General features: G+C 53.0%; 1 protein-coding gene across 2 annotated transcripts in view; it reads left to right on the forward strand.

The window, feature by feature from the left end:
* dnah10 (dynein axonemal heavy chain 10) overlaps nt 1-27,587 on the forward strand; it is a 397,024-nt gene that overhangs the window by 350,725 nt on the left and 18,712 nt on the right. Inside the window, exons 69-72 of one of the 2 annotated variants that reach the window (XM_070888200.1) lie at nt 14,761-14,961; nt 19,736-19,945; nt 22,197-22,292; nt 27,042-27,213. In XM_070888200.1, the coding sequence (XP_070744301.1) occupies nt 14,761-14,961; nt 19,736-19,945; nt 22,197-22,292; nt 27,042-27,213 (679 nt within the window). The remainder of the gene's footprint in view (nt 1-14,760; nt 14,962-19,735; nt 19,946-22,196; nt 22,293-27,041; nt 27,214-27,587) is intronic. The other variant, XM_070888202.1, reaches the window with a different exon arrangement.

The raw sequence follows: 27,587 nt of genomic DNA on the forward strand, positions 1-27,587 counted from the left end.
GCCTGAAAGGGTGGGGGAGGATCTGGGATGTGCTGCCTGAGAGGGTGGGGGAGGATCTGGGATGTGCTGCCTGAGAGGGTGGCGGAGGATCTGGGATGTGCTGCCTGAAAGGGTGGGGGAGGATCTGGGATGTGCTGCCTGAGAGGGTGGCGGAGGATCTGGGATGTGCTGCCTGAGAGGGTGGGGGAGGATCTGGGATGTGCTGCCTGAGAGGGTGAGGGAGGATCTGGGATGTGCTGCCTGAGAGGGTGGGGGAGGCAGACTCAATCGTGGCTTTCAAAAGGGAGTTGGATAAGTCCCTGAAGGGAATAATTGCAGGGCCCCGGGGAAAGGGCGGGGGAGTGGGACTGGCTGAGGGGCTCTTGCAGAGAGCCGGCACGGGCTCGACGAGCCGAATGGCCTCCTGTAACCGTTCTGTGATTCGATGGGGTGGAATTCCGGTCGTGCCTCAGTTGGGCGGTGTCCCGGGCCGAGCGGTAAATGGTTTGCGTCTGCCGTCGCAAAATGCATCAGCTGGGCCCTGAGTGTGGGGCGGGGTGGCGAGAGAGGAGTGCACACCTCTTCGAGGGTGTTAGGCCGGCTGAGGAAGGGAAAAATCCCCAGCTAAATCCCGGCCTCGGAGCGCCATAACAGAGGCCTGGGGGGGGAGAAAACCTGAAAAAAACCAATAACTCACGCCACATCCCTGAGAGGGGCGGCAAACAACCGAATTTCCACCTCTTTGATTCTACAGGTGGGTATATACAGATCAGCCATGATCTCGTTGAATGGTGTAACAGGCTCAAGGGGCTGAATGGCCTCCTCCTGTTCCTGTGTAACAGGCTCGAGGGGCTGAATGGGCCTCCTCCTGTTCCTGTGTAACAGGCTCGAGGGGCTGAATGGGCCTCCTCCTGTTCCTGTGTAACAGGCTCGAGGAGCTGAATGGGCCTCCTCCTGTTCCTAATGTAACAGGCTCGAGGGGCTGAATGGCCTCCTCCTGTTCCTAATGTAACAGGCTCGAGAGGCTGAATGGGCCTCCTCTTGTTCCTGTGTAACAGGCTCGAGGGGCTGAATGGGCCTCCTCCTGTTCCTAATGTAACAGGCTCGAGGGGCTGAATGGGCCTCCTGTTCCTGTGTAACAGGCTCGAGGGGCTGAATGGGCCTCCTCCTGTTCCTAATGTAACAGGCTCGAGGGGCTGAATGGGCCTCCTGTTCCTGTGTAACAGGCTCGAGGGGCTGAATGGGCCTCCTGTTACTAATGTAACAGGCTCAAGGGACTGTTTTAATATTTTAGCAGGTGTTAACCCATTTAGAATAAGCTGGTAACGGCCCACATTGAAATAGAGGAATATCAAATAACGTGTTCAACGTTTATCATTAGTATCACCCACAGTCATTTCTAGGCTTGCTTGCCCACAGTGCCATTGATGTTCTCCCCGAAGAAATAAATCCCAAGACATGATATATGTTGTATTTGTGCCAACAAGGTGTCTCAAACAAGATGCTCTGTTATTGCACCTTACTGTATTACGTCAGTGCAAAAATAAGCACAGCATTCCGATAGGGCCAATGGTCAGTCGATGGTCAGTGGGACTGATGATCAGTCGATGGTCAGTGAGACAGATGGTCAGTCGGTCAGTCGATGGTCAGCGGGACCGATGGTCAGTGGGACCGGTGGTCAGTTGATGGTCAGTTGATAGTCAGCGGGATGGTTGGTGGGACCGGTGGTCAGTCGATGGTCAGTGGGACCGATGGTCAGTCGATGGTCAGTCGATGGTCAGTGGGACCGATGGTCAGTCGATGGTCAGTCAATGGTCAGTGGGACCGATGGTCAGTCGGTCAGTCGATGGTCAGTCGATGGTCAGTGAGACCGATGGTCAGTCGATGGTCAGTCAATGGTCAGTGAGAACGATGGTCAGTCAATGGTCAGTGGGACTGATGGTCAGTCGATGGTCAGTCGATGGTCAGCGGGACCGAAGGTCAGTCGATGGTCAGCGGGACCAATGGTCAGTCGATGGTCAGTGGGACCGATGGTCAGTCGATGGTCAGCGGGACCGATGGTCAGTCGATGGTCAGTCAATGGTCAGTGAGACCGATGGTCAGTTGATAGACAATGGGGCCGATGGTCAGTCGATGGTCAGTCGATGGTCAGCGGGACCGATGGTCAGCGGGACCGATGGTCAGTCGATGGTCAGCGGGACCGAAGGTCAGTCGATGGTCAGCGGGACCAATGGTCAGTCGATGGTCAGTGGGACCAATGGTTAGCGGGACCGAAGGTCAGTCAATGGTGGGACCGATGGTCAGTCGATGGTCAGTGGGACCTATGGTCAGTCGACGGTCAGTGGGACCAATGGTCAGTCGATGGTCAGTGGGGCCGGTGGTCAGTCGATGGTCAGTAGGACTGATGGTCAGTCGATGGTCAGCAGGACCGATGGTCAGTCGATGGTCAATCGATGGTCAGTGGGACCGATAGTCAGTGGACCAATGGTCAGTCAATGGTCAACGGGACCGATGGTCAGTCGATGGTCAGTTGAAGGTCAGTCGATGGTCAGCGGGACCAATGGTCAGTCGATGGTCAATCGATGGTCAGCCGGACCGATGGTCAGTTGATGGTCAGTCGATGGTCAGCCGGACCGATGGTCAGTTGATGGTCAGTCGATGGTCAGCGGGACCAATGGTCAGTCGATGGTCAGCGGGAACGATGGTCAGTCGATGGTCAGTTGAAGGTCAGTCGATGGTCAGCGGGACCAATGGTCAGTCGATGGTCAATCGATGGTCAGCCGGACCGATGGTCAGTTGATGGTCAGTCGATGGTCAGCGGGACCGATGGTCAGTCGATGGTCAGCGGGACCGATGGTCAGTCGATGGTCATAGAAACATAGAAAATAGGTGCAGGAGCAGGCCATTCAGCCCTTCGAGCCTGCACCGCCATTCAATGAGTTCATGGCTGAACATGAAACTTCAGTACCCCCTTCCTGCTTTCTCGCCATAACCCTTGATCCCTCTAGTAGTAATAACTTCATCTAACTCCTTTTTGAATATATTTAGTGAATTGGCCTCAACTACTTTCTGTGGTAGAGAATTCCACAGGTTCACCACTCTCTGGGTGAAGAAGTTTCTCCTCATCTCGGTCCTAAATGGCTTACCCCTTATCCTCAGACTGTGACCCCTGGTTCTGGACTTCCCCAACATTGGGAACATTCTTTCTGCATCTAACCTGTCTAAACCCGTCAGAATTTTAAATGTTTCTATGAGGTCCCCTCTCATTCTTCTGAACTCCAGTGAATACAAGCCCAGTTGATCTAATCTTTCTTGATAGGTCAGTCCCGCCATCCCGGGAATCAGTCTGGTGAACCTTCCCTGCACTCCCTCAATAGCAAGAATGTCCTTCCTCAAGTTAGGAGACCAAAACTGTACACAATACTCCAGGTGTGGCCTCACCAAGGCCCTGTACAACTGTAGCAACACCTCCCTGCCCCTGTATTCAAATCCCCTCGCTATGAAGGCCAACATGCCATTTGCTTTCTTAACCGCCTGCTGTACCTGCATGCTAACCTTCAATGACTGATGTACCATGACACCCAGGTCTCGTTGCACCTTCCCTTTTCCTAATCTGTCACCATTCAGATAATAGTCTGTCTCTCTGTTTTTACCACCAAAGTGGATAACCTCACATTTATCCACATTATACTTCATCTGCCATGCATTTGCCCACTCACCTAACCTATCCAAGTCACTCTGCAGCCTAATAGCATCCTCCTCGCAGCTCACACTGCCACCCAACTTAGTATCATCCGCAAATTTGGAGATACTGCATTTAATCCCCTCGTCTAAATCATTAATGTACAATGTAAACAGCTGGGGCCCCAGCACAGAACCTTGCGGCACTCCACTAGTCACTGCCTGCCATTCTGAAAAGTACCCGTTTACTCCTACTCTTCCTGTCTGACAACCAGTTCTCAATCCACGTCAGCACACTACCCCCAATCCCATGTGCTTTAACTTTGCACATTAATCTCTTGTGTGGGACCTTGTCGAAAGCCTTCTGAAAGTCCAAATATACCACATCAACTGGTTCTCCTTTGTCCACTTTACTGGAAACATCCTCAAAAAATTTCAGAAGATTTGTCAAGCATGATTTCCCTTTCACAAATCCATGCTGACTTGGACCTATCATGTCACCATTTTCCAGATGCACTGCTATGACATCCTTAATAATTGATTCCATCATTTTACCCACTACTGAGGTCAGGCTGACCGGTCTATAATTCCCTGTTTTCTCTCTCCCTCCTTTTTTAAAAAGTGGGGTTACATTGGCTACCCTCCACTCGATAGGAACTGATCCAGAGTCAATGGAATGTTGGAAAATGACTGTCAATGCATCCGCTATTTCCAAGGCCACCTCCTTAAGTACTCTAGGATGCAGTCCATCAGGCCCTGGGGATTTATCAGCCTTCAATCCCATCAATTTCCCCAACACAATTTCCCGACTAATAAAGATTTCCCTCAGTTCCCCCTCCTTACTAGACCCTCTGACCCCTTTTATATCCGGAAGGTTGTTTGTATCCTCCTTAGTGAATACCGAACCAAAGTACTTGTTCAATCGGTCTGCCATTTCTTTGTTCCCCGTTATGACTTCCCCTGATTCTGACTGCAGGGGACCTACGTTTGTCTTCACCAACCTTTTTCTCTTTACATACCTATAGAAACTTTTGCAATCCGCCTTAATGTTCCCTGCAAGCTTCTTCTCGTACTCCATTTTCCCTGCCCTAATCAAACCCTTTGTCCTCCTCTGCTGAGTTCTAAATTTCTCCCAGTCCCCAGGTTCGCTGCTATTTCTGGCCAATTTGTATGCCACTTCCTTGGCTTTAATACTATCCCTGATTTCCCTAGATAGCCACGGTTGAGCCACCTTCCCTTTTTTATTTTTACGCCAGACAGGAATGTACAATTGTTGTAATTCATCCATGCGGTCTCTAAATGTCTGCCATTGCCCATCCACAGTCAACCTCCTAAGTATCATTCGCCAATCTATCCTAGCCAATTCACGCCTCATACCTTCAAAGTTACCCTTCTTTAAGTTCTGGACCATGGTCTCTGAAATTACTGTTTCATTCTCCATCCTAATGCAGAATTCCACCATATTATGGTCACTCTTCCCCAAGGGGCCTCGCACAATGAGATTGCTAATTAATCCTCTCTCATTACACAACACCCAGTCTAAGATGGCCTCCCCCCTAGTTGGTTCCTCAACATATTGGTCTAGAAAACCATCCCTTATGCACTCCAGGAAATCCTCCTCCACCGTATTGCTTCCAGTTTGGCTAGCCCAATCTATGTGCATATTAAAGTCACCCATTATAACTGCTACACCTTTATTGCATGCACCCCTAATTTCCTGTTTGATGCCCTCCCCAACATCCCTATTACTGTTTGGAGGTCTGTACACAACTCCTACTAACGTTTTTTGCCCTTTGGTGTTCTGCAGCTCTACCCATATAGATTCCACATCATCCAAGCTAATGTCTTTCCTAACTATTGCATTAATCTCCTCTTTAACCAGCAATGCTACCCCACCTCCTTTTCCTTTTATTCTATCCTTCCTGAATGTTGAATACCCCTGAATGTTGAGTTCCCAGCCCTGATCATCCTGGAGCCACGTCTCCGTAATCCCAATCACATCATATTTGTTAACATCTATTTGCACAATTAATTCATCCACCTTATTGCGGATACTCCTTGCATTAAGACACAAAGCCTTCAGGCTTGTTTTATTAACACCCTTTGTCCTTTTAGAATTTTGCTGTACAGTGGCCCTTTTTGTTCTTTGCCTTGGGTTTCTCTGCCCTCCACTTTTCCTCATCTCCTTTCTGTCTTTTGCTTTTGTCTCCTTTTTGTTTCCCTCTGTCTCCCTGCATTGGTTCCCATCCCCCTGCCATATTAGTTTAAATCCTCCCCAACAGCACTAGCAAACACACCCCCTAGGACATTGGTTCCGGTCCTGCCCAGGTGCAGACCGTCCGGTTTGTACTGGTCCCACCTCCCCCAGAACCGGTCCCAATGCCCCAGGAATTTGAATCCCTCCCTGCTGCACCACTGCTCAAGCCACGTATTCATCTGCGCTATCCTGCGATTCCTACTCTGACTATCACGTGGCACTGGCAGCAATCCCGAGATTACTACTTTTGAGGTCCTACTTTTTAATTTAGCTCCTAGCTCCTTAAATTCGTTTCGTAGGACCTCATCCCTTTTTTTACCTATGTCGTTGGTACCAATGTGCACCACGACAACTGGCTGTTCTCCCTCCCATTTCAGAATGTCCTGCACCCGCTCCGAGACATCCTTGACCCTTGCACCAGGGAGGCAACATACCATCCTGGAGTCTCGGTTGCGGCCGCAGAAACGCCTATCTATTCCCCTCACAATTGAATCCCCTATCACTATCGCTCTCCCACTCTTTTTCTTGCCCTCCTGTGCAGCAGAGCCAGCCACGGTGCCGTGAACTTGGCTGCTGCTGCCCTCCCCTGATGAGTCATCCCCCCCAACAGTACCCAAAGCAGTGTATCTGTTTTGCAGGGGGATGACCACAGGGGACCCCTGCACTACCTTCCTTGCACTGCTCTTCCTGCTGGTCTTCCATTCCCTATCTGGCTGTGGACCCTTTCCCTGCGGTAAGACCAACTCGCTACACGTGATACTCACGTCATTCTCAGCAGCGTGGATGCTCCAGAGTAAATCCACCCTCAGCTCCAATTCCGTAACGCGGACCGTCAGGAGCTGGAGGCGGATACACTTCCCGCACACGTAATCGTCAGGGACACCGGAAGTGTCCCTGAGTTCCCACATGGTACAGGAGGAGCATAACACCCGACCGAGCTCTCCTGCCATGTCTTAACCCTTAGATACACTTAAACTGGTAATAACAATGTTAAAAGTTACTGACCAATATAAGAAGAAAAAGAAAAACTACTCACCAATCACCAGCCAATCACTTACCCCCTAGGCTGTGACGTCACCTTTGTATCTTTGCCTTCTCCCTGTAGCTGCACCGGTACGCCTCTCGCCGACCCCGGACTCGCGCTGCTCCGAGCTCCCGCCTCCTCGACTGACTGCTCGAACTGCTCGACTCCCGCTGGCCTTTATAGGCCTCTCGCCGACCCCGGACTCGCGCTGCTCCGAGCTCCCGCCTCCTCGACTGACTGCTCGAACTGGTCAGTGGGACCGATGGTCAGTCGATGGTCAGCGGAACTGATGGTCAGTCGATGGTCAATGGGACTGATGGTCAGTCGATGGACAGCGGGACCGATGGTCAGTCGATGGTCAGTCGATGGTCAGCGGGACTGAAATTCAGTCGATGGTCAGCGGGACTGATGGTCAGTCGATGGTCAGTAGGACCGATGGTCAGTCAATGGTCAGTGGGACCGATGGTCAGTCAATAGTCACTCGGTCAGTCGATGGTCAGTAGGACCAATGGTCAGTCGATGGTCAGTGAGACCGATGGTCAGTCGATGGTCAGTGGGACCGATGGTCAGTCGATGGTCAACGGGACTGATGGTCGGTTGATGGTCAGTCGATGGTCAGTCGATAGTCAATGGGACCGATGGTCAGTCGATGGCCAGCGGGACCGATGGTCAGTCGATGTCAGTCGATGGTCAGTGGGACCAATGGTCAGTCGATGGTCAGCGCGACCGATGGTCAGTCGATGGTCAGCGGGACCGATGGTCAGTCTATGGTCAGTGGGACCGATGGTCAGTCAATGGTCAGTCGATGGTCAGCGGAACCGATGGTCAGTCGATGGTCAGTGGGACCAATGGTCAGTCGATGGTCAGTGGGACTAATGGTCAGTCGATGGTCAGTTGATGGTCAGTGGGACTGATGGTCAGTCGATGGTCAGCGGGACCGATGGTCAGTTGATGGTCAATCGATGGTCAGTGGGACCGATGGTCAGTCGATGGTCAGCGGGACCGATGGTCAGTGGACCAATGGTCAGTCGATGGTCAGCGGGACCGATGTGAATTGATGGTCAGTGGGACCGATGGTCAGCGGGACTGATGGTCAGTCGATGGTCAGTGGGACCGAAGGTCAGTGAGACCGATGGTCAGTCGATGGTCAGTCGATAGTCAATGGGACTGATGGTCAGCGGGACCGATGGTCAGCCGATGGTCAGTCGATGGTCAGCGGGACCAATGTCAGTCGATGGTCAGTGGGACTGATGGTCAGTCGGTGGTCAGCGGGACCGATGGTCAGTCGATGGTCAATAGATGGTTAGTGGGACGATGGTCAGTGGACCAATGGTCAGTCAATGGTCAGCGGGACCGATGGTCAGTCAATGTCAGTCGATGGTCAGTGGGACCGATGGTCAGTGGGACCAATGGTCAGTCAATGGTCAGCGGGACCGATGGTCAGTCAATGGTCAGTGGGACCGATGGTCAGTCAATGGTCAGTCGATGGTCAGCAGAACCGATGGTCAGTCGATGGTCAGTGGGACCGATGGTCAGTCGAAGTCAGTCGATGGTCAGCGGGACCGATGGTCAGTCGAAGTCAGTCGATGGTCAGCGGGACCGATGGTCAGTTGATGGTCAGTGGGACCAATGGTCAGTCAATGGTCAGTGAGACCGATGGTCAGTCGATGGTCAGCCGGACCGATGGTCAGTCGATGTCAGTCGATGGTCAGTGGGACCAATGGTCAGTCGATGGTCAGTGGGACCGATGGTCAGTCAATGGTCAGCGGAACCGATGGTCAGTCGATGGTCAGTGGGACCAATGGTCAGTCGATGGTCAGTGGGACTAATGGTCAGTCGATGGTCAGTCGATGGTCAGTGGGACTGATGGTCAGTCGATGGTCAGCGGGACCGATGGTCAGTTGATGGTCAATCGATGGTCAGTGGGACCGATGGTCAGTCGATGGTCAGTCAATGGTCAGTTGATTGTCAGCGGGACCAATGGTCAGTCGATGGTCAGCGGGACCGATGGTCAGTTGATGGTCAGTGGGACTGATGGTCAGTAAGACCGATGGTCAGTCAATTGTCAGTGGAACCGATGGTCGGTCAATGGTCAGTCGGTCAGTTGATGGTCAGTAGGACCAATGGTCAGTCGATGGTCAGTGGGACTGATGGTCAGTGGGACCGATGGTCAGTGGGACCGATGGTCAGTTGATGGTCAGTCGATGGTCAGTGGGACCGATGGTCAGTCGATGGTCAGTCGATAGTCAATGGGACCGATGGTCAGTCGATGGTCAGTCGATGGCCAGCGGGACCGATGGTCAGTCGATAGTCAATGGGACCGATGGTCAGTCGATGGCCAGCGGGACCGATGGTCAGGATGTCAGTCGATGACCAGCAGGGCCGATGGTCAGTCGATGGTTAGTCAACGGTCAGTCGATGGTCAGCAGAACCGATGGTCAGTCGATGGTCAGTCAATGGTCAGTGGTACTGATGATCAGTCGATGGTCAGCGGGACCGATGGTCAGTCGATGGTCAATCAATGGTCAGTGGGACCTATGGTCAGTCGATGGTCAGCAGGACCGATGGTCAGTGGACCAATGGTCAGTCGATGGTCAGCGGGACCGATGGTCAGTCGATGGCCAGCGGGACTGATGGTCAGTCAATTGTCAGTGGGACCGATGGTCGGTCAATGGTCAGTCGGTCAGTTGATGGTCAGTAGGACCAATGGTCAGTCGATGGTCAGTCAATGGTCAGTGGTACTGATGATCAGTCGATGGTCAGCAGGACCGATGGTCAGTCGATGGTCAATCGATGGTCAGTGGGACCTATGGTCAGTCGATGGTCAGCAGGACCGATGGTCAGTGGACCAATGGTCAGTCGATGGTCAGCGGGACCGATGGTCAGTCAATGGTTAGCGGGACTGATGGTCAGTCAATTGTCAGTGGGACCGATGGTCGGTCAATGGTCAGTCGGTCAGTTGATGGTCAGTAGGACCAATGGTCAGTCGATGGTCAGTGGGACTGATGGTCAGTTGATGGTCAGTGGGACCGATGGTCAGTTGATGGTCAGTCGATGGTCAGTGGGACCGATGGTCAGTCGATGGTCAGTCGATGGTCAGTCGATGGCCAGCGGGACCGATGGTCAGGATGTCAGTCGATGGCCAGCAGGGCCGATGGTCAGTCGATGGTTAGTCAATGGTCAGTCGATGGTCAGCGGAACCGATGGTCAGTCGATGGCCAGCGGGACCGATGGTCAGGATGTCAGTCGATGGTCAGTAGGACCGATGGTCAGTCAATGGTCAGTGGGACCGATGGTCAGTCCGTCAGTCGATGGTCAGTAGGACCAATGGTCAGTTGATGGTCAGTGAGACCGATGGTCAATCGATGGTCAGTCAATGGTCAGTGAGAACGATGGTCAGTCGATGGTCAGTCAATGGTCAGTGGGACTGATGGTCAGCGGGACCGATGGTCAGTCAATGGTCAGTGGGACCGATGGTCAGTCGGTCAGTCGATGGTCAGTAGGACCAATGATCAGTCGATGGTCAGTGAGACCGATGGTCAGTCGATGGTCAGTCAATGGTCAGTGAGAACGATGGTCAGTAGATGGTCAGTCAATGGTCAGCGGGACCGATGGTCAGTCGATGGTCAGCTGGACTAATGGTCAGTCGATGGTCAGCCGATGGTCAGTCGACGGTCAGTGGGACCAATGGTCAGTGAGACCGATGGTCAGCCGATGGTCAGTTGATAGACAATGGGACCGATGGTCAGTCGATGGTCAGTCGATGGTCAGCGGGACCGATGGTCAGTCGATGGTCAGCGGGACCAATGGTCAGTCGATGGTCAATCGATGGTCAGTGGGACCGATAGTCAGTGGACCAATGGTCAGTCAATGGTCAGCGGGACCGATGGTCAGTCGATGGTCAGTGAGACCGATGGTCAGTCGATGGTCAGTGGGACCGATGGTCAGTCGATGGTTAGTCAATGGTCAGTCGATGGTCAGCGGAACCGATGGTCAGTCGATGGCCAGCGGGACCGATGGTCAGGATGTCAGTCGATGGTCAGTAGGACCGATGGTCAGTCAATGGTCAGTGGGACCGATGGTCAGTCCGTCAGTCGATGGTCAGTAGGACCAATGGTCAGTTGATGGTCAGTGAGACCGATGGTCAATCGATGGTCAGTCAATGGTCAGTGAGAACGATGGTCAGTCGATGGTCAGTCAATGGTCAGTGGGACTGATGGTCAGCGGGACCGATGGTCAGTCAATGGTCAGTGGGACCGATGGTCAGTCGGTCAGTCGATGGTCAGTAGGACCAATGATCAGTCGATGGTCAGTGAGACCGATGGTCAGTCGATGGTCAGTCAATGGTCAGTGAGAACGATGGTCAGTAGATGGTCAGTCAATGGTCAGCGGGACCGATGGTCAGTCGATGGTCAGCTGGACTAATGGTCAGTCGATGGTCAGCCGATGGTCAGTCGACGGTCAGTGGGACCAATGGTCAGTGAGACCGATGGTCAGCCGATGGTCAGTTGATAGACAATGGGACCGATGGTCAGTCGATGGTCAGAGGGACCGATGGTCAGTCGATGGTCAGCGGGACCGATGGTCAGTCGATGGTCAGCGGGACCAATGGTCAGTCGATGGTCAATCGATGGTCAGTGGGACCGATAGTCAGTGGACCAATGGTCAGTCAATGGTCAGCGGGACCGATGGTCAGTCGATGGTCAGTTGAAGGTCAGTCGATGTTCAGCGGGACCGATGGTCAGTCGATGGTCAATCGATGGTCAGTGGGACCGATAGTCAGTGGACCAATGGTCAGTCAATGGTCAGCGGGACCGATGGTCAGTCGATGGTCAGTTGAAGGTCAGTCGATGGTCAGTGGGACCAATGGTCAGTCGATGGTCAATCGATGGTCAGCGGGACCGATGGGCAGTCGATGGTCAGTTGATGGTCAGTCGATGGTCAGCGGGACCAATGGTCAGTCGATGGTCAGCGGGACCGATGGTCAGTCGATGGTCAGTGGGACTGATGGTCAGTCGATGGACAGCGGGACCGATGGTCAGTCGATGGTCAGCGGGACTGAAATTCAGTCGATGGTCAGCGGGACTGATGGTCAGTCGATGGTCAGTAGGACCGATGGTCAGTCAATGGTCAGTGGGACCGATATTCAGTCAATGGTCAGTCGATGTTCAGTAGGACCAATGGTCAGTCGATGGTCAGTGAGACCGATGGTCAGTCGATGGTCAGTGGGACCGATGGTCAGTCGATGGTCAACGGGACTGATGGTCGGTTGATGGTCAGTCGATGGTCAGTCGATGGTCAGCGGGACCGATGGTCAGTCAATGGTCAGTGGGACCGATGGTCAGTCAATGGTCAGTCGATGGTCAGCGGAACCGATGGTCAGTCGATGGTCAGTGGGACTGATGGTCAGTCAATGGTCAGCGGGACCGATGGTCAGTCAGTGGTCAGTTGATGGTCAGTCGATGGTCAGCGGGACCGATGGTCAGTCGATGGTCAGCGGGACCAATGGTCAGTCGATGGTCAGCGGGACTGAAATTCAGTCGATGGTCAGCGGGACTGATGGTCAGTCGATGGTCAGTAGGACCGATGGTCAGTCAATGGTCAGTGGGACCGATATTCAGTCAATGGTCAGTCGATGTTCAGTAGGACCAATGGTCAGTCGATGGTCAGTGAGACCGATGGTCAGTCGATGGTCAGTGGGACCGATGGTCAGTCGATGGTCAACGGGACTGATGGTCGGTTGATGGTCAGTCGATGGTCAGTCGATGGTCAGCGGGACCGATGGTCAGTCAATGGTCAGTGGGACCGATGGTCAGTCAATGGTCAGTCAATGGTCAGCGCACCGATGGTCAGTCGATGGTCAGTGGGACTGATGGTCAGTCAATGGTCAGCGGGACCGATGGTCAGTCAGTGGTCAGTTGATGGTCAGTCGATGGTCAGCGGGACCGATGGTCAGTCGATGGTCAGCGGGACCAATGGTCAGTCGATGGTCTGTGGGACCGATGGTCAGCAGGACCGATGGTCAGTCGATGGTGTCGATGGTCAGTGGGACCGATGGTCAGTCAATGGTCAGCGGGACCGATGGTCAGTTGATGGTCAGTCGATGGTCAGTGGGACCGATGGTCAGTCGATGGTCAGTGGGACCAATGGTCAGTCGATTGTCAGTGGGACCGATGGTCAGTCGATGGTCAGTGGGACTGATGGTCAGTGGGACCAATGGTCAGTTGATGGTCAGCAGGACCGATGGTCAGTCGATGGTCAGTCGATTGTCAGCGGGACCAATGGTCAGTCGATGGTCAGCAGGACCGATGGTCAGTCGATGGTCAGTCGATGGTCAGTTGATGGTCAGCGGGACTGATGGTCAGTCAATGGTCAGTCGATGTCAGTCGATGGTCAGTCGATGGTCAGCAGGACCGATGGTCAGTCGATGGTCAGTCGATGTCAGTCGATGGTCAGTCGATGGTCAGCGGGACTGATGGTCAGTCAATGGTCAGTCGATGGTCAGTCGATGGTCAGCAGGACTGATGGTCAGTCAATGGTCAGCGGGACCGATGGTCAGTCAATGGTCAGCGGGGCCGATGGTCAGTCGATGGTCAGCGGGACCGATGGTCAGTCGATGTCAGTCGATGGTCAGTCGATGGTCAGCGGGACTGATGGTCAGTCAATGGTCAGCGGGACCGATGGTCAGTCGATGGTCAGTCGATGGTCAGCGGGACCGATGGTCAGTCGATGGTCAGTCGATTGTCAGCGGGACCGATGGTCAGTCGATGGTCAGCAGGACCGATGGTCAGTCGATGTCAGTCGATGGTCAGTGGGACCGAAGGTCAGTCGATGTCAGTCGATGGTCAGTGGGACCGATGGTCAGTCGATGGTCAGTGGGACCAATGGTCAGTTGATGGTCAGCAGGACCGATGGTCAGTCGATGGTCAGTCGATTGTCAGCGGGACCGATGGTCAGTCGATGGTCAGCAGGACCGATGGTCAGTCGATGTCAGTCGATGGTCAGTGGGACCGAAGGTCAGTCGATGTCAGTCGATGGTCAGTGGGACCGATGGTCAGTCGACGGTCAGCGGGACCGATGGTCAGTCGATGGTCAGTCGATGGTCAGCGGGACCGATGGTCAGTCGATGTCAGTCGATGGTCAGTGGGACCGATGGTCAGTCGATGGTCAGTGGGACCGATGGTCAGTTGATGGTCAGCAGGACCGATGGTCAGTCGATGGTCAGTCGATTGTCAGCGGGACCGATGGTCAGTCGATGGTTAGCAGGACCGATGGTCAGTCGATGTCAGTCGATGGTCAGTGGGACCGATGGTCAGTCGATGTCAGTCGATGGTCAGTGGGACCGATGGTCAGTCGATGGTCAGCGGAACCGATGGTCAGTCGATGGTCAGTGGGAACGATGGTCAGCGGGACCGATGGTCAGTCGATGTCAGTCGATGGTCAGTGGGACCGATGGTCAGTCGATGTCAGTCGATGGTCAGTGGGACCGATGGTCAGTCGATGGTCAGTGGGACCGATGGTCAGTCGATGGTCAGCGGGACCGATGGTCAGTCGATGGTCAGTGGGACCGATGGTCAGTCGATGGTCAGTCGATGGTCAGCGGGACCGATGGTCAGCGGGACCGATGGTCAGCGGGACCGATGGTCAGTCGATGGTCAGCGGGACCGATGGTCAGTCGATGGTCAGTGGGTACGATGGTCAGCGGGACCGATGGTCAGTCGATGGTCAGTCGATGGTCACTGGCTCCGATGGTCAGTAGTGTACCTTTGAGCGCACAGTGTAACTATGTGAGGTGCTGCTGTTCCCCTCTCTCTGTCAGGTTGCGTTGCAGTTGCTGGAGATGGCTGTAACCCGTGGGCAGTGGCTGATGCTGCAGAACTGTCACCTCCTCGTAAAATGGCTGAAGGAGCTGGAGAAGGCGCTGGAGTTAATACACAAACCCCATCCAGACTTCCGTTTGTGGCTCACCACTGATCCAATCCAAAACTTCCCAATTGGAATACTCCAGAACTCACTTAAGGTACATTCGGGAATCTTAACACTTAAGTATTAGAAAAGTAAGAAATGAATAAAGTTGAAATAATATATTTTGAGTGCTGGTATTTCTCCTTCCTGTGTTGAAGGCAGTGACGACAGCTGGCCTTGGGCTGCAGCAATCCACAGTCCCTCTCCCAAGTTGCTATTTCTTCAATTATCAGTCGAGACAATGGGCCGAGCTCCCGCTAGTGTGCGCCAGTATTATCAGCGCAATCCGCAAACGATCAGGAAAGTTTAAACGTGAGTTAAGCCCAAAACCACTTGTACATGTGCTTCCCACAATCCTTCACGATTCAGTTCAATTTTCCCGGATCGGGTTCCACCCACAAACCCGACATTGCGAGATTCCGGCAATTGCGCAGGTTCGGGAAGGCTCTTAAAATTGTGCGCATCTTCTCACAGGCACACAGACACTGGGCCGCACCTTCTCACAGACACCGGGCCCCACCTTCTCACAGACAGACACCGGGCCGCACCTTCTCACAGACACCGGGCCGCACCTTCTCACAGACACCGGGCCCCACCTTCTCACAGACAGACACCGGGCCCCACCTTCTCACAGACACCGGGCCCCACTTTCTCACAGACACCGGGCCCCACCTTCTCACAAACAGACACTGGGCCCCACCTTCTCACAGACACCGGGCCCCACCTTCTCACAGACACCGGGCCCCACCTTCTCACAGACAGACACCGGGCCCCACTTTCTCACAGACACCGGGCCCCACCTTCTCACAGACACCGGGCCCCACCTTCTCACAGACAGACACCGGGCCCCACTTTCTCACAGACAGACACCGGGCCCCACCTTCTCACAGACAGACACCGGGCCCCACCTTCTCACAGACAGACACCGGGCCCCACCTTCTCACAGACAGACACCGGGCCCCACCTTCTCACAGACAGACACCGGGCCCCACCTTCTCACAGACAGACACCGGGCCCCACCTTCTCACAGACAGACACCGGGCCCCACCTTCTCACAGACACTGGGCCCCACCTTCTCACAGGTGTAGTGTCTCTGCACCTTGTTACAAACTCACACGGGCCATGGATATATCAGACACGGTCACTCTGTGACCTTCACTTTATTCCCAGGACTGAAGAGTGCTGATCCTGGGTGGGACCTCCCCTTATACCTGGAAACCCAGGTGAGGAGCTCACTCCCTGTGGTCAGGGTGTGCATTACAAGGGTACAGGTACAGTATGCATGAGTTACAGTTACATACTTATAATCATTGCAAGATGTTGAAATACATGACATCACCTCCCCCCTTAGGTCTTTTAGTTTCAGAGGTTAAGTCTATCGGGTGGTCTGTGCTCTCTCGTGGAGCGCTGCAGTTGTGGCTCTGGTGGCTGAGCCTCAGCACGTGTCTCTGTCACTTGAGGTGATTCCGGCCTGTCCGGGCTGGCCGCAGGGACTGTGCATGCTGAGAGCTGTCTTTGTTACTCGTACGCTGGCAGTGATGTGGGTGCTGTCTCATCATGCTCTTCCTCCGTGTCTGCACTGAAACTTGTCTTTACTTGGTTCAAGTGTTTGTGGCATATCTGCCCATTGTTTAGTCTGAGCACCATGATCCTGTTTCCTTCTTTGCCAATTACGGTGCCCTCAAGCCAGTTGGGTCCCAAAGCATGGTTAAGAACATACACCTCCCCCTTGAGCCATTCAGTAAGACTTTCATCATCATGGGTGGCGTTTTGGTGTATGAGCTGTGGACGTTGGCCACATGAACTCTCTGAACTTCAGCATCCATGGTTGTTCCCCAGGCCTCATCCTGCATTTCAGACCCCTCGTCTGGTTCCTCAGTCTCGCAGACTAGCCTCGCTCCTGGCCAGGTGTCCCTTGACATTACAAATCCTACAGGTATAAAGTTGGAACCTGCAGATTTTTGCAGTGTGTCTGCCCCCACATCTTCAACATGAGCTGAGATTGCTGTTAACAAAAGGACTATTCCCAGGCATTCCTCTCTGATGGCCCGTTTGGCTGTTTCTAAGCACTCTGATGGGGGATGTTAATGGTTCCATCACATGATGTATTGTTCCTCGTGATGGCGTAAATTGCCGATCCCCTTTCCATTGTCCCTGTTGCTAGGAGCTTGTTACTACCTGGACGGTGTCGAATTGCCCTTGCCTGCCTGCCTGGACGGTGTCGAATTGCCCTTGCCTGCCTGCCTGGACGGTGTCGAATTGCCCTTGCCTGCCTGTGGGGTTCTGTGTCATTTTTATAACATTGATTCCCTGGTTCAACGCAACTTTAAAACCAGGGCTGTGTGCGTAAATTAGCTTGGTCTCCTCTTCCCCTTCCATAAAGGTCTGAGCTTCTAAAGTCAAATCCTTAGTCTTTATGAGCTTCCTGAAAATGCCGGCATGATTAATGCCCTCGATGAAAGAGTCCCTTAACATCTCCCCCCGCAGGCATTGGAGAACTTACAGAGACTGGCCAAACGCCGCAGTTCCGCCACGAAGTCCGAGACGTTTTGACCCTCCCGACGCCGGTGAGAGTAGAACCGGTGCCGGGCCATGTGTACGCTACTTGCCAGCTTGAGCTGCTCACTGATCAGCTGGCTGAGCTCTTCGAAGGACTTGTCCGCTGGCTTTTGGGGTGCGAGCAGGTCTTTCATCAGTGCATACGTCTGTGGACCACAGCTGGTCAGTAGATGGGCCCTCCGCTTGTCAGCCGCTGCCTCTTCCAGCCAGTCCTTCGTGACAAAGCTCTGCTGGAGTCTTTTCACAAAGCCGTCCCAGTCCTCACCCACACAGTAACGTTCCTCTGTGCCACCGGTGGCCATCCTCGTGGTTCGGTGATTCCTGTTTCTCGTCGCCAAATGTGGTGTCCCTGCACCTTGTTACAAACTCACACGAGGTATGTATATATCAGACACGGTCACTCTGTGACCTTCACTTTATTCCCAGGACCAAGGAGTGCTGACCCTGGGTGGGACCTTCCCTTTTATACCTGGAAGCCCAGGTGAGGGGCTCACTCCCTGTGGTCAGGGTGTGTATTACAAGGGTACAGGTACAGTGTGCATGAGTTACAGTTACATACTTATAGTCATTGCAAGATGGTGAAATACATGACAACAGGCACTGGGCCCCACCTTCTCACAGACACTGGGCCGCACCTTCTGGGTCACTGTCCCCGTGCACTGTGTCTGGGTCACTGCACTGTCTCCGTGCACTGTGTCTGGGTCACTGCACTGTCTCCGTGCACTGTGTCTGGGTCACTGTGTCTGGGTCACACTGTCTCCGTGCACTGTGTCTGGGTCACTGCACTGTCCCCGTGCACTGTGTCTGGGTCACACTGTCTCCGTGCACTGTGTCTGGGTCACACTGTCTCCGTGCACTGTGTCTGGGTCACACTGTCTCCGTGCACTGTGTCTGGGTCACACTGTCTCCGTGCACTGTGTCTGGGTCACACTGTCTCCGTGCACTGTGTCTGGGTCACACTGTCCCCGTGCACTGTGTCTGGGTCACACTGTCCCCGTGCACTGTGTCTGGGTCACACTGTCCCCGTGCACTGTGTCTGGGTCACTGCACTGTCTCCGTGCACTGTGTCTGGGTCACACTGTCCCCGTGCACTGTGTCTGGGTTACACTGTCTCCGTGCACTGTGTCTGGGTCACTGCACTGTCTCCGTGCACTGTGTCTGGGTCACTGCACTGTCTCCGTGCACTGTGTCTGGGTCACACTGTCTCCGTGCACTGTGTCTGGGTCACACTGTCTCCGTGCACTGTGTCTGGGTCACACTGTCTCCGTGCACTGTGTCTGGGTCACACTGTCTCCGTGCACTGTGTCTGAGTCACACTGTCTCCGTGCACTGTGTCTGGGTCACACTGTCCCCGTGCACTGTGTCTGGGTCACTGCACTGTCCCAGTGCACTGTGTCTGGGTTGCACTGTCTCCGTGCACTGTGTCTGGGTTGCACTGTCTCTGGGTTGCACTGTCTCCGTTCACACATCCATCCGCCCCGTTGCAGGTGACGTTGTGTTTACCTCCTGATGTGCCACGGTCACATTTTGTTTGATAAGCTCCTGTGAAGCTCCTCAGGATATTTTGCAAGTTATTACCCGAAGAAGCATGTCTGAGATCCTCATGATCCAAACCCCATGTTACTCCTTCATTAACTTTTTTTACTGATTGGATTTCTGAGCAGTAATAATAATCACAAATTGTTATAACCCTCTAACCAGTAGCAATAGCTGGTCACTGCCCTCTTACCAGAAATAATACCTGGTCACTGCCCTCTAACCAGCAACAATACTGGTCAATGCCCTCTAACCAGTAGCAATAGCTGGTCACTGCCCTCTAATCAGTAATAATACCTGGTCACTGCCCTCTAACCAGTAACAATACCTGGTCAATGCCCTCTAACCAGTAGCAATAGCTGGTCACTGCCCTCTAATCAGTAACAATACCTGGTCACTGCCCTCTAACCAGCAACAATACCTGGTCAATGCCCTCTAACCAGTAGCAATAGCTGGTCACTGCCCTCTAACCAGTAGCAATAGCTGGTCACTGCCTTCTAAGCAGTAACAATACCTGGTCACTGCCCTCTAACCAGTAACAATACCTGGTCACAATTATCACACTGCTGTTTGAAGGAGCTTGCTGAGTGCAAATTGTCTGCCGTGTTTCTGACATTACAACAGTGACCACTCCAAAAAGTACTTCATTGGCTGTGAAGCACTTTGAGACGTCCGGTGGGTGTGAAAGGCGCTATATAAATCCAAGTCTTTCTAACGATAACTGGTCACTGCAGGTCGTGACAGAACCACCCAATGGTCTGAAGCTGAACATGAGAGCTACTTATTTCAAGATCAGCCAGGAAGCCTTGTTAACGTGTCCCCACACTGCCTACAAGTCACTTGTCTACGTGTTGGCGTTCTTCCACGCTGTTGTCCAGGAGCGAAGAAAATACGGCAAGATCGGATGGAATGTGTCGTATGATTTCAATGAATCTGATTTTCAGGTAACATGATTTCTGGATTTAGCTCTCCCTCTGTGTAACCTTTTAGGTTTTATATATTTTGAAAAACCCTAGACGGTGAAGAAGACAAATGATATGTTGGCCTTCATAGCTAGGGGGTTTGAGTATAGGAGCAGGGAGGTCTTACTGCAGTTGTACAGGGCCTTGGTGAGGCCTCACCTGGAATATTGTGTTCAGTTTTGGTCTCCTAATCTGAGGAAGGGTGTTCTTGCTATTGAGGGAGTGCAGCGAAGGTTCACCAGACTGATTCCCGGGATGGCAGGACTGACATATGAGGAGAGACTGGATTGACTGGGCCTGTATTCACTGGAGTTTAGAAGGATGAGAGGGGATCTCATAGAAACATATAAAATTCTGACGGGACTGGACAAGCTAGATGCAGGAAGAATGTTCCCAATGTTGGGTAAGTCCAGAACCAGGTGACATAGTCTAAGGATAAGGGGTAAGCCATTTAGGACTGAGATGAGGAGAAACTTCTTCACTCAGAGAGTTGTTAATCTGTGGAATTCCCTGCCGCAGAGAGTTGTTGGGACCAGTTCATTGGATATATTCAAGAGGGAGTTAGATATGGCCCTTATGGCTAAAGGGATCAAGGGGTATGGAGAGAAAGCAGGAAAGGGGTACTGAGGGAATGATCAGCCATGAACTCATTGAATGGTGGTGCAGGCTCGAAGGGCCGAATGGCCTACTCCTGCACCTATTTTCTATGTTTCTATGTCACTGATCCACTGATGGAGTTATAGATGACGTTAGCAGTGAGAAACAATCGTGTTTGTGAGTTTGAGGTCTCACCAGACTGACCATGGCTCTGCAAGTTACATGCAATGTTATTCTGTTCCCCAGCCTAGAAGGTAAAAGGGGAAGCTGATCCCTAAGTTGTGTCTGAAGCTAGCTACGAGGACTGGCTCCAGCCCAGTGGAAGCTCACACATTGAAAGAATGGTTGAGATGAACAGTTGGTGTGTATGGGCTGGGTGTGCAGCACACGCCTGGTGTTACAGTATCAGGACACTGTGTTGCCGTGCTGTAGCAGCATGTAAATGACATTCATTATACTCGGAATGGCAGCACCATCAGTGCAGTGACAAAGCTCGGCTTTGTTGGCACAGTTTACACAATAACACCTCAGGGTGACTAGACATTTTAAAAAAAAATTATCACGAAAGATAAAAATCTAAAAGGTAAAATATAAGAGATAATGAAGAGCCTAAATAAAGTTGTGATAAGTTCTCACTTCAAACCCTGGGCTTCACACTCTGGGAGGATATTGGGTACAATCAGAGAGGCCACACCTGGAGTACTGCGTACAGTTTTGGTCTCCGTATTTAAGGAAGGATATACTGCATTTGGAGGCTGTTGAGAGAAGGTTCATGGGATCGATATGCGAAGATAGGTTGAGCCTATACACATTGGAGTTTAGAAGAATGAGAGGTGATCTTATTGAAACATGAAAGATTCTGAGGGGGCTCAACAGGGTGGTTGCAGAGCCCCCTCGTGGGGGAATATAGAACTAGGGGGTATAGTTTAAGAATAAGGGGCCGCCCATTTAGAACTGAGATGAGGAGGAATTTCTTCTCTCAGAGGGTTGTAAATCTGTGGAATTCTCTGCCCCAGAGAGCTGTGGAGGCTGGGTCATTGAATATATTCAAGGTGGAGATAGACAGATTTTTGAACAATAAGGGAGTGAAGGGTTATGGGGAGTGGGCGGGGAAGTGGAGCTGAGTCCATGATCAGATCAGCCATAATCGTATTAAATGACGGAGCAGGCTCAAGGGGCCGTATAGCCGACTCCTGCTCCTATTTCTGATGTAATGTGTGTTGCCTGGTCTGAGGAAATATGAATAAAGAGTTGAAAAATTCAATCATTTTTTTGTTGGAGCTGCACAGATTACAGGGTGAAATGGTCGAGTGTTTAAACGATGAAAGAATGGGACAGGAGACAGAAGCAGACTGACCAGTAGTTGAGGGGTCAAGAATGAGGGGCCTGAGATAATTACAGATATAAGATAAATCTGTAATTTGTCAGAACAGCTTCCTGACGATATAAACACCAGTGAAATGGTTTGAGACAATGCCGAGAATCACAGGAATATGGGCCTTCCTGTCACTTTGGCCGCCACGTATTGAACATTGATCAGCCTCCACAGATTCCCAACCCAAGGCACATTCGCCAGGCAATGTTTGTTTCTCAAATGCACAACACTGAAACTCATCTGTTTGTTCCTGTGCCTCAGGTCTGCATGGAGATTCTAAACACTTACCTGACAAAGGCTTATAATCAGAGTGACGGCAAGATTCCATGGGGCAGTTTGAAGTATTTAATTGGAGAGGTACAGTGTCACTTGTCAAACCCTTCACTACATTGCATGGTAACCTACTGTCAGCACTGCTCCCTTCGTCATTTGTGGGAGATTTTAAAATGCTTTACTTGTAAACTAACTATAAACACATTTCTTTCTATGACATAAAAGTCTGATACTATATTCCAGTGCAGTGCTGAGGGAGTGCTGCACTGTCGGAGGGGCAGTACTGAGGGAGCACCACACTGTCGGAGGGGCAGTACTGAGGGAGCACCGCACTGTCGGAGGGGCAGTACTGAGGGAGCACCATACTGTCGGAGGGGCAGTACTGAGGGAGCGCCGCACTGTCGGAGGGCAGTACTGAGGGAGTGCTGCACTGTCGGAGGGGCAGTACTGAGGGAGTGCCGCACTGTCGGAGGGCAGTACTGAGGGAGTGCTGCACTGTCGGAGGGGCAGTACTGAGGGAGCGCCGCACTGTCGGAGGGGCAGTACTGAGGGAGTGCCGCACTGTCGGAGGGGCAGTACTGAGGGAGTGCCGCACTGTCGGAGGGGCAGTACTGAGGGAGCGCCGCACTGTCGGAGGGGCAGTACTGAGGGAGCGCCGCACTGTCGGAGGGGCAGTACTGAGGGAGCGCCACACTGTCGGAGGGGCAGTACTGAGGGAGCGCCGCACTGTCGGAGGGGCAGTACTGAAGGAGCGCCACACTGTCGGAGGGGCAGTACTGAGGGAGCGCCGCACTGTCGGAGGGGCAGTACTGAGGGAGTGCTGCACTGTTGGAGGTGCCTTCTTTTGGATGAGATGTTAAACTTGAGACCCTGTCTGCTCTCTCAGGTGGATGTAAAAGATCCCATGACATTATTTTGAAGAAGAGCAGGCCAATATTTATCCCTCCCCAACATCACTTAAACAGATTATCTGGTCATTATCACATTGCTGTTTGTGGGAGCTTGCTGCGTGCAAATTGACTGCCGCGTTTCCCACATTACAACAGTGACTACACTTCATTGGCTGTGAAACACTTTGAAACGTCCTGAGGTTGTAACAGGCGCTACAGAAATACAAGATCCTTTATTTAATAACTCTGGCTGGGAATTTCCTTGGTCGGGGAGAGGGGAGTTGGGGCTCTCTCGATCAGCCGGGTAACTTCGGCATAAGATCGGCTGGAGTGATGGATAGATGTGTCAATGAGCTTTTACTGTCAATCTACTGCCGGAATTGCCGGTGTCTCGGGCCAGGGAGCAGTCAGTACCTCCAGCTGCTGCAGGCACAGACCGCAGCTCTGGTGTCGGAGGGGGGAGAAGGAACGTTTCCTGGACCAGGAGCCCCGCAGGGCAGTGTGGACACAGGCTCGGTGTGATGGTGATGGCTGGAGACCTGCCCTCCCGCAGGGCAGTGTGGACACAGGGCCCGGTGTGATGGTGATGGCTGGAGACCTGCCCTCCCGCAGAGCAGTGTGGACACAGGGCCCGGTGTGATGGTGATGGCTGGAGACCTGCCCTCTCCCAGGGCAGTGTGGACACAGGGCCCAGTGTGATGGTGATGGCTGGAGACCTGCCCTCCCGCAGGGCAGTGTGGACACAGGGCCCGGTGTGATGGTGATGGCTGGAGACCTGCCCTCCCGCAGGGCAGTGTGGACACAGGGCCCGGTGTGATGGTGATGGCTGGAGACCTGCCCTCCCGCAGGGCAGTGTGGACACAGGGCCCGGTGTGATGGTGATGGCTGGAGACCTGCCCTCTCCCAGGGCAGTGTGGACACAGGGCCCGGTGTGATGGTGATGGCTGGAGACCTGCCCTCCCGCAGGGCAGTGTGGACACAGGGCCCGGTGTGATGGTGAAATGGGAGCTGACCCCTGACTGCCAGGAACACACTCCAGAGATGTAACCAGCAGTGGCACCCTGCCAGGTGTAAGCTGGAGAGGTGAGGTGGGTCACCTCGGGCCGAGGGAGGAGAGGAGGGTCACCTTGGGCCGAGGGAGGAGAGGAGGGTCACCTCAGGCCGAGGGAGGAGAGGAGGGTCACCTCGGGCCGAGAGGAGGGTCACCTCGGGCCGAGGGAGGAGAGGAGGGTCACCTCGGGCTGAGGGAGGAGAGGAGAGTCACTCAGTCCGAGAGAGGGAGAGGGTCACCTCGGGCCGAGGGAGGAGAGGAGGGTCACCTCGGGCCGAGGGAGGGAGAGGGTCACCTCGGGCCGAGGGAGGGAGAGGGTCACCTCGGGCCGAGGGAGGAGAGGAGGGTCACCTCGGGCCGAGACATTATTGCCGAGCAGGAGCAGCCAAGCATCTCTCGTGATACGACCATACGAGAAATACCGGACAGGAAAAGACCGACTGGTGCAGCTGTGGTGCTTCGGTGCTTTACATTCCTGACCCACCCGAGTCCTGCCAAACCCGGAGAGGTGACAATCACCCAGGGCCAATTAGGGAAAAAAACAATTTGGAAAATTCCTCTCGTCGCCCGAGACGATGGAAACAGTGGAGCTGGGCTGGACAGGGTCGGCTAATTTCCCCAACACTGTCCACCAAGGACACAGGCTCCTCGTGTCTGTGCTCTCTCTCTGCTGATTCATTTTCCAAACGAAACACAGAGCGTAATTAAAAGAAAATTGCTATTTGACTTTAAAACAAATACTGACAATTTTGGCAAAATCGGTTGCCCATTGTAACATTTCTGGTGATATTTATTGTAATTTAAATAGTGCCTCTGTTTCACTGTGTAGTACCCACATCAGCAACAACAACCTGAATTTATATCGTGCCTTTAACATAGTGAAATGTCCCAAGGCGCTTCACAGGAGGGTTATGAGACAAAACATTTGACACCAACCCACAGAGGGAGAAATTAGGGCAGGTGACCAAAAGCTGGGTCAAAGAGGGAGGTTTTAAGGAGAGTCCTGAAGGAGGAAAGAGAGATAGAGAGGCGGAGAGGTTTAGGGAGGGAGTTCCAGAGCTTGGGGCCCAGGCAACAGAAGGCACGGCCACCGATGGTGGAGCGATTATAATCAGGGATGGTCAAGAGGGCAGAATTAGAGAAGGGCAGAATTAGAGGAGCGCAGACATCTCGGGGGGCGGGGACAGGGACGGGGGAGGGGCTGTGGGGCTGGAGGAGATTACAGAGATAGGGAGGGGCGAGGGCCATGGAGGGATTTGTAAACAAGGATGAGAATTTTGAAATTGAGACGTTGCTTAACCGGGAGCCAATGTAGGTCAGTGAGCACAGGGGGTGATGGGTGAGTGGGACTGGGTGTGAGTTAGGACACGGGGCAGTGAGCACAGGGGGTGATGGGTGAGTGGGACTGGGTGCGAGTTAGGACACGGGTCAGTGAGCACAGGGGGTGATGGGTGAGTGGGACTGGGTGTGAGTTAGGACACGGGGCAGTGAGCACAGGGGGTGATGGGTGAGTGGGACTGGGTGCGAGTTAGGGCACGGGGCAGTGAGCACAGGGGGTGATGGGTGAGCGGGACTCTGTGCGAGTTAGGGCACGGGGCAGCCGGGTTTTGGATCAGATCTGGTTTACATTAGGTAAATGTGGGAGGCCAGCCAGGAGTGCGTTGGAATAGTCAAGTTTAGAGGTAACAAAGGCACGGATGAGGGCTTCATCAGCCGATGAGCTGAGGCAAGGACGGAGTCGGGCGATGTTATGGAGCTGGAAATAGGCAGTCTTGGTTATGCTGCGGATATGTGGTCGGAAGCACATTGCAGGGTCAAATATAACACCGAGGTTGTGAACAGTCTGGTTCAGCCTCAGACAGAAGTTGGGGAGAGGGATGGAGTCGGTGGCTGGGGAACAGAGTTTGTGGCAGGGACCGAAAACAATGGCTTCGGTCTTCCCAATATTCAATTGGAGAAAAGTTCTGATCCAGTACTGGATGTCGGGCAAGCCGTCTGACAATTTAGAGACCGTGGAGGGGTCGAGAGAAGTGCTGGTGAGGTAGCGCTGGGTGTCATCAGTGTACGTGGGGAAACTGAGGCTGTGTTTCCGGATGATGTCGCCGAGGGGCAACATGTTGATGAGGAATAGGACGGGGCCAAGGACAGATCCTTGGGGGACACCAGAGGTAACGATGCGGGGGCGGGAAGAGAAGCCATTGCAGGTGATTCTCGGGCTACGATTAGATAGATAGGAATGGAACCAGGCGAGTGCAGTCCCACCCAGCTGGAGAGGTGTTGGAGATGGATAGAATGGCTAAACTAGTTGTCCGCCATATCCGTGGACTTAAGGGAGCGAAGTTCATGGCTAGAGCAGGGTAGCGGCCAGGGTGAGAAAGAGTAATGGTTTTAACAGGGACGGGTGCATCAAAGGTGGGGGTGAGTGTGTGATTGAGTTGATCGGTAGCTACACAAATGTCATGGTGAATGGAGGACAAAAGGCTGACAGTTGGGAGTTCACAGGTGCAGCTGTAAGAGAGTCGGGAGAGAGTTTTTTCCAGGGGCAGACACAGAAGGAGGTAGGGTTTGGGGGGGGGGGGGGAAGGGGGATGTGGGTGGAGAGCGATACGAGGAAGCGGTCAGAGATGGTCTTATCTGTGATTGACACGATGGGCGTAGAGAGGACCCGAGAGATGGCAATGTCGAGGGGCTGGCAGTGAATATGGGTTGGGGAGTTTACATGGAGGGAGAGATAAGGGAGGACAGGAGGCTGGGGAACTGAGAGAGAGCACGCTGAATTGAGATGGAGGTTGAGATCACTGAGGATGAGAAGTCGTTGAATTTTCCGACAGATGGGGAAACCCACCCCGAGTGTCCTGTGCCTGATATGTCTCCTCTGGAACCGATCCTCAGGTTATGTACGGTGGACGCTGTATCGACAGCTTCGACCGACGCATCCTCACCACCTACATGGATGAATTTCTGGGGGACTTCATATTTGACACTTTCCAGCCATTCCACTTCTTCCATAATGACGACGTTGACTACAAGATTCCAAAAGAAGGGAATAAAGATGATTATGCCGGTAAATGCTTAAAAATAAAATTTAGCGTTGCACTGCAAATGGCCCTGATACGTCCTTACTATACAGTATAAATGCACACGAGGCCCATACTTGAGAGAAGGTCACTCTGTGACCAGTAACCTTTATTACCAAGATCTCAAGTGATGAAGGTGGGTGGAGCTTCCCCTTTTATACCTGAAGGTCCAGATTAGGAGTGTCTCCCACTAGTTCGCCCCTTGTGGTCAATGTTCTCAAGGTGTACAACTTAGGTCAGCTTATACATGGGTTACAATGCTGGTTGAATACATGACATCACCTCCCCCCCCCCCCCCCCCAAAGTCTTATTGTGATCACAGGTTGAGTCTCTCTGGTGGTTTACGCTCCCTTGTAGAGCG

Source organism: Pristiophorus japonicus, chromosome 8 (assembly GCF_044704955.1).
Source record: "Pristiophorus japonicus isolate sPriJap1 chromosome 8, sPriJap1.hap1, whole genome shotgun sequence".
Classification (NCBI taxonomy): Eukaryota; Metazoa; Chordata; class Chondrichthyes; family Pristiophoridae; genus Pristiophorus; species Pristiophorus japonicus.